This window comes from Loxodonta africana, chromosome 25 (genome assembly GCF_030014295.1).
Source record: "Loxodonta africana isolate mLoxAfr1 chromosome 25, mLoxAfr1.hap2, whole genome shotgun sequence".
NCBI classification, from domain to species: Eukaryota; Metazoa; Chordata; class Mammalia; order Proboscidea; family Elephantidae; genus Loxodonta; species Loxodonta africana.
Window position 1 is genome coordinate 64763835 of NC_087366.1, and position 15654 is coordinate 64779488.

General features: G+C 50.4%; 1 protein-coding gene across 1 annotated transcript; it reads right to left on the minus strand.

Moving 5' to 3' along the window:
• Positions 1-3683: 3683 nt before the first annotated feature.
• On the minus strand, positions 3684-14886 carry NENF (neudesin neurotrophic factor). Its single transcript, XM_064276928.1, has 4 exons — positions 14695-14886; positions 6085-6145; positions 4824-4927; positions 3684-3988 (listed from the first exon to the last, which is right to left on the minus strand). The coding sequence occupies exons 1-4, from the start codon at positions 14869-14871 to the stop codon at positions 3812-3814; spliced, it is 519 nt and encodes a 172-aa protein (XP_064132998.1). The 5' UTR covers positions 14872-14886; the 3' UTR covers positions 3684-3811.
• Between the last annotated feature and the right edge of the window lie 768 nt (positions 14887-15654).

Here is a 15654-nt window from a genome sequence, read left to right on the forward strand (position 1 = left end):
CTGGTGAGTGCCCAGGATGGTAACCCTGTTTGCAGGCTGGTGAGTGCCCAGGGTGGTAACTCTGCTTGCAGGCTGGTGAGTGCCCAGGATGGTAACTCTGTTTGCAGGCTGGTGAGTGCCGAGGATGGTAACTCTGTTTGCAGGCTGGTGAGTGCCCAGGGTGGTAACTCTGCAGACTGGTGAGTGCCCAGGTTGGTAACTCTGCTTGCAGGCTGGTGAATGCCCAGGATGGTAACTCTGCTTGCAGGCTGGTGAGTGCCCAGGATGGTAACCCTGCTTGCAGGCTGGTGAATGCCCTGGATGGTAACTCTGTTTGCTGGCAGGTGAGTGCCCTGAATGGTCAGAGGAACCCCAGGGTAGAAAGCTGAATCGGACACTGTGGTGTTTAATTTTACTTGTCAGCTTGGCGAGCCTATGGGGCCCTGTGGTTTTGCCAAACACTAGACTAGTTGCTGTTTCATAATGTAATTGAATGCAATGCGATGTAATCATCCTCCATAATGTAATTTAATGTGATATAATCAGTCAATGGAAAGCGGAATTCCTTACGGTGTGATCTGGGTTCAGACTATAAGTAGATATCTTGGCAGAACTCTGTCTCTCAACTCTGCTCTTCCCATAAGGCAGCCAGTGCGATTATACGTGTGCTGGGCTGAGGGGCTATGAAATGGAGCATAAAAGACCACCCATACAATGCAGCGTATGTTCGTGACAATTCTCCCGGCAGTGATTTTCTGGGATCTCCAGGACGAGGCTGCAGGAGGAACTTCTTCCTACATGGAAGGGAATAATCTTGGAGGGTGCGGGGGGCTGTGCTCTAGGCATGTTTCACGTCAGCCTCTCAGAAGCATCTCAGGATGCTTCTGGCACCACGCTTTGTTAGAGGTTGGGGGCTAAAAAACAGCCTGTTGAATGAAACCAGTGTAGAGGATGGAGTCCCTAGGTGGTTGCAGAGTTAACACACTCGTCTGGTAACCAAAAGGTTGGAGGGTTGAGTCCACCCAGAGGCACCTCAGAAGAAAGGCCGGGCAATCTACTTCTAAAAAATCAACCATTGAAAACCCTATGGAGCGCGTTTCTACTCTGACACACACGGGGTTGTCATGAGTTGGGGGAACTCCACAGCAACTGGTTTGGTTTTAACGTACTCAGATTCATAGCTTTTCTCCTGAAAACTAGTGATGTGGTGGTGAGGAAGCCCCCTGGCACCAGTGCCTGAGGGGTGAGACTTCTGAGTCTGGAGGTCTCAGGTCCACGATCCTGGAGCGTTGGGAGAAGGCAAGGACCTGAGCCAGGTGAGCTCTGTACGAACCCCCTCTAGATACCAGGGTTTCTGGTCAGCCACCTCTGGCCTGCTCTCCTGCAGGCCTGTCAACACGGTTGCCCACAGCTTCCCGCCACCCCTCTGAGACATTCACTAGTCAGTGATCTATTTGAAAGACTTTTCAATGTTCCAAGTAGAGAGGTGGGCACCATGCTCCAGGGCTTTGTTTACTTCCTTTAGCCCTCTTCCTCCCCGTTATGGCAAAGGAGCTGTGGCAACATGTCATCTGCAAGGGGGAGAGGGGATCAGGGCTGGGAACACTGAGGTGGGGGTTACTGACCAGCATTCTGGGGTCCAGAAACATGAAGCAGAAGGAGCTGTTTCCCTGAGAGTGTGCGAGGGGGTGTACCCTAGCAGAAGGAACTTAGATTTGGGGCAAACTTCACAAATTACACCAACACCAACGCAGTGAGCACCAGCTGAAGGCTGGGCATTGAGCTTCCACCTGAGACACTGAACTTGAACGTGTAGGGTAAATGATGAAGAACCCAGCCCCCTTCTGCTCTCCCACCACCCTTCCTTCAGCTCCTTCTCCTTCTCAGCTCTTTATTCCTTCTTCATTCCCAGGCAGTGCCTAGCCTGGGTGTCCTGGGTCCCTTACCTGGAGGAGGTCAATCCCACAGACTGGCCTGGGTTGAGGGGTTTCCTGGGATGCAGGACTTTCAGACTGGGAAAGTTCCAGGGAAACCAGGATGGCCAGTCACCCAGTAAAGAGTCCATACTGGCGCTTGGGCTCAGGTCTCCTCTGTACTCTGACGGCGTCTTGTACATGCTCCACCCTACGCCAACCCCACAGGGTTGTAACTGTCTATGTGGCCATCCCCTGAGTATGCGCTTCCTAAGGAGAGGGCCAGATCTAACTCATGGCTGTAATTGGTGTGGCATCTGGTGTGGCACCTGGCACAGGTGTACTGTACACATTGGTTCAGGAGATGAACTGTGTACCAGCTTTGGCTTGACCTTGTGGAACCTGGTCCAGCCCCCCACCCCCCCGCACACACACGTGAACACAGGCACACCTGGTCCAGCCTCCCCGCACATGCACACGTGTGCAAGACACATCTGGTACAGCACCCCCGCACATGCACACACATGCATGCAGACACACCTGGTCCATCCCCCTGCACGTGCACACACATGCATGCAGACACACCTGGTCCAGCCCCTTGCATACGTGCACACACATGCACACAGACACACACACAAACACAGCTCTCTAAGGCTGTGCCTATGGCCCAGATCAGGATCTGCAGTCTCCTCCCAGGTGAGGGGAGGGAGGTGGAGCTAACTCTGAGCTACATTCCAAAAGGTGGCCCACAAAGTTATGCTCCAAGCTGGAGGACCTGAGCAGAAAGTGAGCACCTTCCCTGGTGGGCTTGAGCCCTGCCATCATCAGAGGTGCCCCCAACAAGGAGGAAGGAAGCTCCCACCTTACTCCAGAAGCACCCCACTGTCCCCAATGAGAAGGAGGCTCCCACCTAGTCCAGAAGTGCCCCACTGCCCCCAATGAGGAGACTCCCACCTACTCCAGAAGCTCCCCACTGCCCCCATTGAGGAGGCTCCCACCTACTCCATTAGTGCCCCACTGCCCCCAGTGAGGCTCCCACCTACTCCAGAAGTGCCCCACTGCCCCCATTGAGGAGGCTCCCACCTACTCCAGAAGTGCCCCACTGCCCCAATGGGAAGGAGGCTCCCACCTACTCCAGAAGCGCCCCACTGGCCCCAATGTGAAGAAGGCTCCCACCTACTCCAGAAGCGCCCCACTGCCCCCAATGTGAAGAAGGCTCCCACCTACTCCAGAAGCGCCCCACTGCCCCCAATGTGAAGGAGGCTCCCACCTACTCCAGAAGCACCCCACTGTCCCCAGTGAGGAGGCGCCCACCTACTCCAGAAGTGCCCCACTGCCTAACAACTGCCCTGGGACAGCAGGAAGGGGGAAGTGTCGCTGCTGTGTTTTTCCAGGAGCCAGGAAGACAGAGGAGGTGGAGGCAGCTCATAAAGGAAGGGCACGGAAGTGTAGGTACACATTAAAGGTAACGGTACATGAATTTCTAATGTCAGAACTAATACTGACACATTGTACAAAATCTGGAAAGTGCAGAAAAGCATAAATGGATAGATAATTTTGAAAGCTTATTTTTGTTATTATAAAGTAAGCACAGTCACAGTAGAAAATCTGGAAAATACAGAAATGTATAAAGAAATAAAAGCCACTCATCATCCGACCACTAGGAAACCACGTTGACATTTGGGGGCCTCCCCTTCTGGCCAGGAGACGGGTATTAACAGCACCTTGGCTGGTGTGTGGGCAGGTTACCAGGTGGATGGAAAACTTGACTATGACAATAAAAAATCGCAGTTCCAGGTTACACACCTGTTTTATTCCAACCCCGGTGACTCAGAGGCTTCAGGGAGCAGATTTTGCAGGTTTACACCTGACTGTCCCTCTGCCCCACCCTCCCAAGACCCTGACTCTGCAGATGGATATCAGAATTCATCCTTTATGTCAAAATGGGGCTGGTCTTCCGGCTTGAAGTCCAGGTTGGGGCTGCCGTCCTCGTTAAGAATTCTGCGGGCTGTGTAGCCGACGATGGGATATTTGGCCTTGTACACTCTGGTGAAGACGTCATCCAGGGACTCCAGCTCCTTGGGTGTGAGCCCCGTCTAGGGGAGAAAAGCCCGAGAAACACAGGGTGGGGTGAGTGACCTGTGCTGGCCACTGACTTCCCTCCATCCCAGCCTTGCCCTCCCCACACCCTGAACAAAAGAGCAAAGCAAATAATAGACAACTGACTTTTTAAGAGACAGCCCTGAGTGGAGAGGGAAAGAGGGGAGCAATGACTTCATCAGAGTCTTCAAGGCTCCCAGGGAACACCCATGGGGGGCGCTCTGCTGCAACCCATGTCCACCCCCTTCTTCCTGGCTAACCTCACAAAATTCTCCACAGGCCGCTCACTACAAACTGAGGCACCCTTTCCCTCCTTAAGTCCTTTCTGTAATGTGGTATAGAGTCTGATCGGCTCTGCCTGGTGCTGAGCACAGCTGAGATGACGCCAGCCTTTCTGTTGGGATTAGATCCTGACATGGTTGTATCTGCACTGTTTTTCCTTCAGAGGCACATGAACACGCAAGCTAAGTCCTCCACAGAACTGGAGAGTGGGTCTCAGACTGTCAGCAAACCTGCAAGAGGCTAGGGGGGTGGGGGGTCATCTGCTGTGGCTGGGCTGCAAGGGGGATCAGTCTGGGGCCAAACTGTGAAGATCACTGAGTTAGATGCCAAGTTCACAAGTGACTGGACTTGGCTCTGTAGGCAATGGAGAGCCATGGAAGGTGCCCAAGTAGGAGTGGCATAGCAAGATTTTGTATTTTGAGAAAACAGCTGGCTACTCCACCGAGTGGACTGGAGTAGAAACAGACTAGTTATTAGTCTTTGCCTGGAGGTAAAGAAGGCCATGGCTTAGGGTGGGACATATTGATGATGGCTTGGAATCTGGCTCACGATGTCATGGGTGAGGTCTGCAGGGTCCAGGGACATCTTGGCCACCCCTCTGGTGGAGTCCTTCCCAGTCAAGGCATTGTAGGGGGCTCCTCTCCCATAGAACTCTGTGTGGGGAGGAGGGAAGAGGTGTGAACCCGCAGGCAGAGCAGCCAGGGACCTGCAAACTGGGGTGGGGGGCTCCCAAGACCGAAACAACCCTAAAAGACTCCAGGCCCAAGGAGCAGGAGGGCAATGACGGCGTGAAGTGCACTGACCCACCCCATCCACCAGTCCAGATTCCACCAATTCAGAACACGGAGCAGTCTACACATGCTGAGCAGAGAGCTGAGTTTTAGAAAATACAGGATGAAGAAAGTCTCCTAAAACTATTAAAAATGAGAAACAAACAATCAAAATGCTTGGTCTTCTTAATGTTTGGTGGGAGCCAAGTCCATTTCCATGCCCCAGTGTTTGGTATCAAATAAAAGATAAGCCATTACAATAGCTACCTCCATGATATCATTTGTAGTTATAATCAGGGAAACCATTAAACGGCAATAAAATACCCTACGATGTTCCATGATCTGATTCTTGGCTTCAGTTTCTCTTTTTTTTAAGATATATATTTTTATTTTGTCATGTTACTTAAGCATATACTTGACTGCGGTACATAATCCTGCCACAGTTTAAATTTGGTAACAGAGAAAAGATCGATGTAGCCCAGGCTGGGCTGCTCAACCTTCTCCTTCGAAGCCACCCTGATTGCCTAAAGGAGTTGTTGTCTGGTGCTGTCAAGTCGATTTCGACTCATAACAGCCCCAAGAGACAGAGCAGAACTGCCCATAGGGTTTTCCAGGCTGTAATCTTTATGGGAGCAGATCACCAGGTCTTCCTCCTGCGGCATGGCCGGGTAAGTTCGAACCGCTAGCCTTTCAGTTAGCAGCTGAGTGCTCAACCATTTGTACCACCAGGGCTCCTACCTAAAGGGGTAGCATGTCTTCTCTCCGCCTCAACTAGGCTAAATTATCAAGTCTGGGCTGATTCTATAGGCAACGGGGAGCCACAGAAGGCTTCTGCGTAAAGGCGCGGCATTGTTAGAAAAAACTGTTGAAGTAAAATGCTGACAAAGATTGTCAACTCGACTGGGTCATTTGAGACAGAAGGAGAAGGCCTTGCCCGGCGTTCCCTCCCATCCATCACCCCCCCTCCCCCCACCGCCCCAAGTCTCCACTCTGGCTCCTCAGCTCCCCAGAAATGGAGATTCAACACCCAAGCTACTTACCCTTTCCGGAAGTGACATCAAACACCACACCCTTCACTGCCATGTAGATGGGCTGATCGTCCTGGAAAGCAGGGAAGATGCTGTGAACAGGAAGCAAACCTTCCTGTGCAGGTTAGTAAAGCTATTTTCCATCTTGAGCTGTGCAGAGATCAGTAACTAAGGTTATAAAAACAAAACCAAAAGAGTTGCTGTCGATTGTGACTCATAGCGATCCCATATGTTAGAGTAGAACTGCCCCATAGGGTCTTCTTGGCTGTAATCTTTACGTAAGCAGGTTGCCAGGCCTTTCTTCCACAGCACAGCTGGGTAGGTTCGAACTGCCGACCTTTAGGTTAGTAGTACAGCACAAACCATCTGTACTACCTAAGAACCCTATTTTTGCTACATTAATAGGTATAAAATGCTACCTTAGAGTTCCCTATCCCTCCCCCAAACTGCTATAAACTAAAGAGACAGATGAACACAAATAGCATGAGTTTTAACTTCTCTCAGGTCCAGGTGTGGTCTGGGGGACTGGCAGATCCTGGATAGTCACCCGGGACCAGGTCTTCCCTTTGTCCCAGCCCTGCTGGGGGTAGGGGACCCTGCCAGGCGGCTCACAGGTCAGCGTTAGGGTGGAAGTGCTGCTGGGCCTGCAGGAATCTCCGGCCCTCCAAAGACACACTGGTTGGTATCCTCTTGGGCAGGCAGGGGGGCAGGCTTAATAGTTCTTGACATCATGGAGCTTACAGTCAAGTGTCTTCAACACCAGCTTTAGCAGAAACAGAACTAAGGCTCAGAAAAGTTAAGCAACTTGCCCAAGGCAACTATCCTCTGTCACGTAATTTCTCTGGCCTCAGTTTCTCTAGTTATTAAATGGAGATAACACCTACCTACCTTTCAGGGTGCTGCAAACGGTCAATGCATTCAACTGCTAACCAAAAGATTGGCAGTTCAAGGCCACCCTGAGGCGCTCTGGATTAAAGTCCCAGCTATCTACTGGGAAAAATCAAGCCACTGAAAACTCACAGAGCACAGCTCTACTCTGACACCCGGGGGGTCACCATGAGTCACAGCTGACTTGATGGCGGCTGGTGCTGGCACCTTTCCAGAAGACTGAATGAAACACTGTGTGTGTACACCTGGCAGGACGCAGAAGGAGCTCAGGAATGGCTGGTTACTATTATTCACTAACTGGCTTATAAATCTAGTTCCCAGGATTCTGTTGACTTTGTGGAGAAGTGCTCCACCTTATCTACCAAAGGTTATTTTATTTTATAATAATTTATTGTGTTTTCAGTGAAGGTTTACACAGCAGTTTAGGTTCCCATTCAACAATTTCTACACAAGTTGTTCAACGATATTGGTTACATTCTTCACAATGCGTGAACATTCTCATTGTTTCTGCTGTTTCCGTTAACAGAGTTTCCTTGCCCCCTTATATTCTCATCTTAGTTTTGAAGTAATTAGCAACTATTTAGTCTCGTACAGGTGACGTTTTAAAGGAGCACAGTACTTACAGGTGTTATTCATTATTTTTTGAGCCAATTTGTTATTTAGCTACGAGGTGACCTCAAGGGTTAGTTTTGGTTCAAGGTCTGAAGAGTGTCTCAGGGCAATAGTCTCAGGAAGTCCTCCAGTCTCAATCAGTCCAATAGGTCTTTTTTTTTTTTTTTTTTAAGGAATTTGAGGCTCTGTTCCACTGTTTTTTCCGATTCTATCAGGGTCCATCTATTGTGGCCCCGATCAGACTGGTCAGGAGTGGCATCTGGGCACCACCTAGTTCATCTGGTCTCAGGGTAGATGAGGCGGTGGTTCGTGTAGACTATTAATCCTGTAGACTGGTTTCTTCTTTGAGTCTTTGGTTTCCTTCTTTTTCTTTTGCTCTAGACGAGTAGAGACCAATAGTTGTATCTTAGGTGGCTGCTCACAAGCTTTTAAGACTCCACACGCTGTTCATCAAACTGGGATGTAGAACACACACTTCATGAACTATGTTATCCCTACTGGCAAGATGTCCCACAAGACTACTATCCTAGTCTCAGGGGTTACTTTAAATGGCACATCTCTACCAGCCTGCAGACTGCATGCTTCAGTGAGGACCAACTGCTTCTCCTTCGAGGGAATCACCTGGTCCTCCACTCTGGCCACTTATCAAATGGGGCCAGGTGTTTACATCAATTCTGAAAACTACATTGCAGTTATAATTTTATCTATGATATTTTGTCATATTTCCCATTCTTTTGCTTTTCCTGTGATATTTCTCGCTTTCCTGTACACGAAGAGCCAAATAAACATGACACCCACATACAGAAGGTATAGACATACTTAACCACAGATCATACAGTGCATTTTCCCAACAGGTAAATATTCATCTCCTCATTAAACTATGCACTGAAGGTGTGCGCCTAAAAGGGAGTCATAGCACAGAGGCAGGAAGGCATGTCTCGTGCCTGCTGGACGTCTGTTACACAGCATTCCCCAGGCTCCACAGGGGAAGGGACTTTTCAGTTAAGCCTCAGAGTCGTATGGGGAAGGGTGAGCTCTCATCACATGCAGTCGGACAGCCACTGACAGGGGCCGGCAGGCAGGGGTTGTCAGGCCTGGGAAATGCCAACTGAGAAGGCCAAGGGTGGGTAGAAGGCTCAGGAACATAAATGGGGACTCAGGAACATGAGCCATGATACAGACATGCTCAGTCCCAGCTTGACACCATGGAGTCTTCCCAAACCCCATCCCCAGGAAGGCCAGAGGGGGAGATCTTTTGGATTTAGAGTTGAATGTATGTAAATAGATATGACACTTTTTATCTATTTATGACCACAGCAGAGCTGTGGTCACACAGGAGAGGCCGCTTTCCCAAGAGATCAAAAGCGGAGCCTCCTGGTGTCATGGTCTTTGCACAAGCTTTAAAGTCACACAGGCCTGGGTTTGAGCCAATACATGAGCTGTGTTGCCTTGGGTAAATTACTTAACTTCTCTGAGCTGCAGTTTTTTTTCTCTGTAATTGTTGTTAGCTGCCGTTGAGTTAGTCCCCAACTCACAGAGAACCCATGCACAACCAGATCGGACCATTGTGATCCTTAGGGTTTTCACTGGCTGATTTTCAGAAGTACAATGCCAGGCCTTTCTTCGGAGGCATCTTTGGGTGCCACTGAACTGTCAGTCTTTTGGTTACCAACAGAATGTGTTAACCGTTGGCACCATGCAGGGACTCCATGTATGGTACTTACTACTTTACTGACCTTAGTTTTTATAATGACCTTGTGAGGAAGCTTTCACTATACCCATTCTGTAGATAAAGAAACTGAGGCTTAGCGTTTAAATAATCTTGCCAAAGATTTCTCTGCTAGTGAATAAAAAGCCAGGATTCAGACTCACACCCGTCTGAGTCTACATCCCAATTCTTCCTCACTGAAAACCTGAACTACTCTTGGACTTAAAATTTATAAGCAAACAGTAAAATCCTGCTATAATAGCAGGTAATGGAACAAGGGTACAGCCAACAGTGAAGGGGGACCATCAGTCTCTCCACATATAAGGCCAATTCTGACCAGAACTTAAGAAAACAAGGGTCACAGAATGGCACCTAGAATGTATTTTATCTTCTTGCCCTATTTTCATTTTTGTTCAACATGCTTACGCTGTGAGCCATGTGTCATCTACATGAAAGGTCCTCTAAATAACCTCCTTATACAACCAGGGGTGGATTATCCAACAGGCAAGGTAAGCACGGTGCTCACGTTGCTTACCAAATCATCTGTAGGGAACAATGGCACATTGTTTCACCACATCAAAGATTCGGCTTCTAGATATGGCTGGCATCTGTCTCTATCCCATCCCCACTGCACATTCCTACAGAATCGAAGCCTCTTTTCAAATTTACAAGCCCTGACCGGGTGGAAGATCCAGTAAGCAAGGTAGGCATGGCTTACTTGTGCTTACTTACTAATCTGTCATGAACAATTTCACATGGTTTCACCACATCGAAGACGTGAAACTGCCAACTATAGATGATCTGGTAAGCAAGGCAAACTCCACGCTTACCTCACCTATTGGATAATCCACCCCTGTACACAACCCTTGGAATTTCTGGGTGGTGCAGGTGGTTAGCATGGTCTACTTCCAAAAACTCAGCCACTAAAAACCCTGTGGAGCAGTTTTACTCTGACACTCATGGCGTCACCAGAAGTCAGAATCAACTCCACTGCAACTCGTTTGGTTTTGGAATACAACCCTTACTACAGATAGTGGGGAGAAGTGGGTTTAAAGGGGCACCACTGAGGCACTGTTCAGATTTTCAGGAAGTATTTCAAGAATACTAATCTACGCCAGAACACCTGAAAGATGTTTACCTACATGTTACTGACTATACAAAGACATTCCACTGTGTGGATCATAACAAATTATGGATAACATTGCAAAGAATGGGAATTCCAGAATGCTTAATTGTGCTCATGAGGAACCTATACTTAGAACAAGAGGCATTCGTTCAAACAGAAAAAAGGGACACTGTGTGGTTTAAAGTCAGGAAAGGTGTGTGTCAGGGTCCTATCCTTTCACCATGCATATTCAATCTGTATGCCAAGCAAACAATCCAAGAAGCTGGACTACATGAAGAAGAATGAGGCATCAGGATTGGTGGAAGACTCATTAACAACCTGCATTATGCAGATGACACAACCTTGCTTGCTGAAAGTGAAGAGGACTTGTAGCACTCACTGGTGAAGATCAAAGACCACAGCCTTCAGTATGGATTACACCTCAACAAAAAGAAAACAAAAATCCTCACAACTGGACCAATCAGCAATATCATGATAAATGGAAAAAATATTGAAGTTGTCAAGGATTTCATTTTACTTGGATCCACAATCAACACCCATGGAAGCAGCAGTTAAGAAATCAAACAATGTATCGCACTGAGCAAATCTGGGGCAAAAGACCTCTTTCAAGTGCTAAAAAGCAAAAAAGGTCATTTTGAGGATTAAGATGCACTGGACCCAAGCCATGGTATTTTCAATCACCTCACATGCATGCCAGAGCTGGACAATGAATAAGAAAGACCAAAAAATTGATGCCTTTGAATTATGGTGTTGGCAAAAAACATTGAATATACCATGGACTGCCAAAAGAACAAACAAATTTGTCCTGGAAGAAGTACGGCCAGAATGCTCCTTAGAAGCAAGGCTAGTAAGACTTTGTCTCCCATACTTTGGACATGTTGTCAAGAGGGACCAGTCCCTGGAGAAGGACATCATGCTTGGTAAAGTAGAGCTTCAGCGAAAGAGAGGAAGACCCTCAACAGGATGGACTGACACTGCCTGCAAGGGTGGGCTCAAGCATAGCAACAATGGTGAGGATGGCGTAGGATTGGGCAACTTTTCCGTCTGTTGTACGTAGGATCCAGGGCACCTAACAGCAACAATGCTAGCACTATGCCTGGCCTATGTTGGGCACTTTGCATATCACCATCTCATTTTATCTTCACAAAGTCACTCTAGAGTAGGAACTCTTATTATAACCATTGTGACCATCAGTTTTATGTGTCAACTTGGGTGGGCTTAGCACTCAGGAATCTAATCAAACACTCGCCTAGGTGATGTTGTAAGGGAATTCTGCAGATGTGATTAATACCTACAATCAGTTCATTTTATGTATAGATTATCCTAGATTACTTGGGTGGGCTTGATCCAATCAGTTGAAAGTCCTTAAGAACAGAAGTGAGGTCTACCTGAGGAAGAAGAAATTCTGCCTGTGGGCTAGAGCATCAGACCCTACCCAAAAGTTTTCAGCCTGCCCTTCTGATATGACTGCCTGCCCTACAGATTTTGGACTTACCTAGCTAGCTCCCACAATTACAGAAGCCAATTCCTTGTTACCAGCATCTATGAGACAGAACCAACTCGAGGACACTAACAACAACAGTATCTGTCTGTCTCACTGGTTCTGCTCCTTTGGTAGAATCCTGTCTATAAGCATCTTACAGGTGAAAAGAACTGCGACTCCAAGAGGTTTAGTAATGTGCCCAAAGTCACACAGCAGAACAAGTAGAATGCTCCAACTGGGTGATCACACATGTATTACACAGGAAGAGATCATGTGTTTTACACAAATCACGACAGTTGTAACAGTGAAAGGGACTACCACTGATAATCACCCAGGACGACAAGCATAAACCGCCTTAGGGTAAACCACACCAGAGCCAACTTTAAACCACTTCATTCCACTATCTTTCTCCTCCGTAACTCTATTCCTCTCTCTGGCTCCTTCCCTCTGCCTAGAGACATCCTTAGGAGTTCAGGTGGCACAGTCAGCTGTTAACCTAAATGTTGGTGGCTCGAACCCACGTAGCATGTCTGCAGAAAAAAGGCCTGGCAAACTGCTTCTGCAAAGATTGTTGTTGTTGGGCGTTGTTGAGTCAATTCTGATTCATAGCAACCCCAAGTGACAGAGCAGAATGGCCCCATGGGGTTTTCTAGGCTATAATCTTTACGGGAGCAGGTTGCCAGGTCTCTTCTCCTGCAGAGCCACTGCCAACCTTTAGGTTAGCTGCCAAGCGCTTAACTGCACCACCGGCGTTCCTTCCATAAAGATTAAAGCCAAGAAAACCCTGTAAAGCCCAGTTGTACTCTGTCACACATGGGGTCGCCATGAGTCAGAGGCTGACTGCAAGCCAGCTAACAACACAGACATCCTCAGGGCTCCATGGCCCAATCAACAGTGTCCTTATCCTGTTTCTACCTCAAGCTTCCCTCTCTCGTTCCCTTAATGACCCAATTTCTTTGAGGAGCGAGCGGTCTGCACCCACTTTCTTGGCTTGCACGTTTCTTGGCTACCCTTAAGAAAACTACTTTCTTCAAATACAAAGCGTTACACAAACTAAGTATCAGTAACATCAAAAAAACAAAGGATTTTCTTAGTCCTCACTCTGCAGCTCCTGGCACAGCTGCTGCACCCTCAAGTTTGAACTTTCTCTTCCCTTGGAATGGGGGGGAGCCACCCCCACATTTGGAAATTCATGAGGAGGACTCAGCATAGGGTTGTACTCAGGGCTAAGACTTATTACAGTGACTAGCAATGACACAGAGCCGATCATAAGGGAAAAAAACACAGGCGGTGTCTGGAAGGTTCCACATGAGGCTCCCTCCCGTTCTCTCCCTCCCCTGAGGCTCCCACAGAGGGCACTCTCCCCACAACAACAAAAATACAGCAACATGTGTGCAGTGTTTCTGCCCAGGAAAACCCAGAAAAGACTCACTGGGAGCCCACGGCTTTTACTTAAGGTCTGGTCACAAAGCCGCCCTCTGCAAAGCACATAAGATGTCAACATAAACCAGACTACAAGCAGTCTAGAAGGGTGAGCCACCATTATCAGTTAGGCAAGGTCCAGCCCTACATGCAGGCCTTTCTAAGGCAGCGGGCTCAAGCCTGCTATGCTACATTATTCTTCCGCACAGATTTCCGACCCTGCGCCATCTGGTTCCCCCGTTCCCCTAAAAGATGTCCCCTGACATCCAGCCACAACCCTGCCATTTGGCCCCTCTTCTGTGTTCTCAGCCAGCCTCTCTCTACAGCTGATGCCCAAACTGAGATCACCACCTGAGGGCCACGTTTCTGAGTCTCCCTTGCGATTTGGATCCATCTAAGGCCTGTCTGCTCAGGGGTCAGAGTGTCCAGGCTAGGGGGTTTTAACAAAGAAAACATGGGATCCCTTCATGGCTCTACTGCTAAGTGGTGGCATGCCTCAGTTTCCTCATCTGTAGAAGAAAAAGACTGGTTGCTGAAATGCTGTGGTCCTATGGTTTCCTCACCAAAGCTGTCCCCTCACCCCTTCCTCAATCTAACATCAGCCCCGCTAGGTCCGGTTCATACACAGCATTTTGTCCCTACACTGCAGAGCCACCAGACCTAGGCCCACGAATCCGAGCACAAGCTGTGAGGGGTTTTCTGGGAACCTCCAGACTACCGTCCAGAGTGGGAGTGGGGGGACACTCTTGTCTCTAACCTCTGACCTCCCCTCTACCCCAACCCCAAGCTGACTCACCTCTGGCGCAGCCCCAAGGGCAGGGGCACTAAAACTGGGTTGGAGAATTGGCTGCAGAGGAGGCCAGAGACACAGGAGCAGAAAAACAAGGAGCAGGGAACGCCTGCACCCGCCCTGGACCTACCCCAGTCCCCACCTATCCCGGGGAGCAGGCATTTATTTAATAGGAACGCCAGATCCAGCTTTGCTTCCTTCCCTCTCCTCTCCCAGTACCCCCAGTGAGTAAACTGAACCGGAGGCCCAGTTGATGTTGGTACTGAATTAAATATAAAAAAGATTCTGGGGTTCACATATAGACCACCATCCACGGCGTCTCCAGCGAGTGGGGCTCGGTGTGGGGGGGCTGTAGGGCCTCTTCCCCCTGCGCCATCGACCCGCACTGAGGGGCCCAGCAGGCCGGGCCCGGCCCTCAGGGGCGCCGTCTGGAGCCGGGAGGGGGCGCCCCGTGGCCGCGCGTCCCGAAGCCTCGGCCGCCCCAACGCCTCCGTCGCCCCAAGGCCTCGGTCTCCCCAAGGCCTCCGTCGCCCCAAGGCCTCGGCCGCCCCCGGTCGCCCCCGGCCGCCCCCGCCCCCCGCAGGCCCGCCTACCTGCTCCCCGGCGTAGCGGGCCAGCTCGTCCTCCGTGAAGAGCCGCACCGGGGGCCCCCGCTCGGCGGGGCGCGGCGCCTGCCGGCTCTGGGCTGCGGGGAGCCCCGGGGCCAGCGCCAGAACCAGGGCCACCGCCGCCAGCGGCCGCAGCCTCCGCCCCGGAGCGGGGCCCGCCATGCTGAGCGCGCCGAGCGGGGCGGGGGCGGCCCCGGAGCCCCGCCCCGCGCCGCAGCCGGGCCCCCCGAGGCTCCCCGAGGCCCCCGAGGCCCTCCCCGAGGCCGTCCCCAGGCCCCCCGAGCGGGAGCGAGCAGCCGGGCCCCCCGAGGCTCCCCGAGGCCCCCGAGGCCCTCCCCGAGGCCGCCCCCAGGCCCCCCGAGCGGGAGCGAGCAGCCGGGCCGCCCGAGGCTCCCCGAGGCCCCCGAGGCCGCCCCCAGGCCCCCCGAGCGGGAGCGAGCAGCCGGGCCCAAGGTTCCCAACCCGCGAGGCGAGCAGCCGGGCCGTGGACCCCGCGCCTCCTCCTCCCCGCGGCCCGGGACGCGCCCCTGGAAACTTGGGACCTGGAAGTGTAACCCAAGTCTCCTCACTAACTGCTGATGAAAGTTGGGCAACAGACCAACGTGTTACCAGTTTCCTTCACTAGTTATCTAGGTGACACACCCCAGCCTTCCAGCACCTCAGCTAGGATGGTACATTCATGAAGTAGAACCCCAACTTTACTAATGCAATTTCATTTTGGGCTGATATTTTTTCTCCTCCCATGAGGTTTAAATTTTGGGTCCTGAAGGGTGGGGAACAGCTTCCAGATACGACCCTAAATAATAGCTAACACTTGTGTAAGGCTTCTTTCATTAATTTATTTGACAAGTATTTTTGAGAGTCTCCATGTGCCAGGTCACTGGGGACACTCCGCTGAGCAAGACAAAGACCCACCCACATGGAGCTTACAGTCCACGGGGAAGA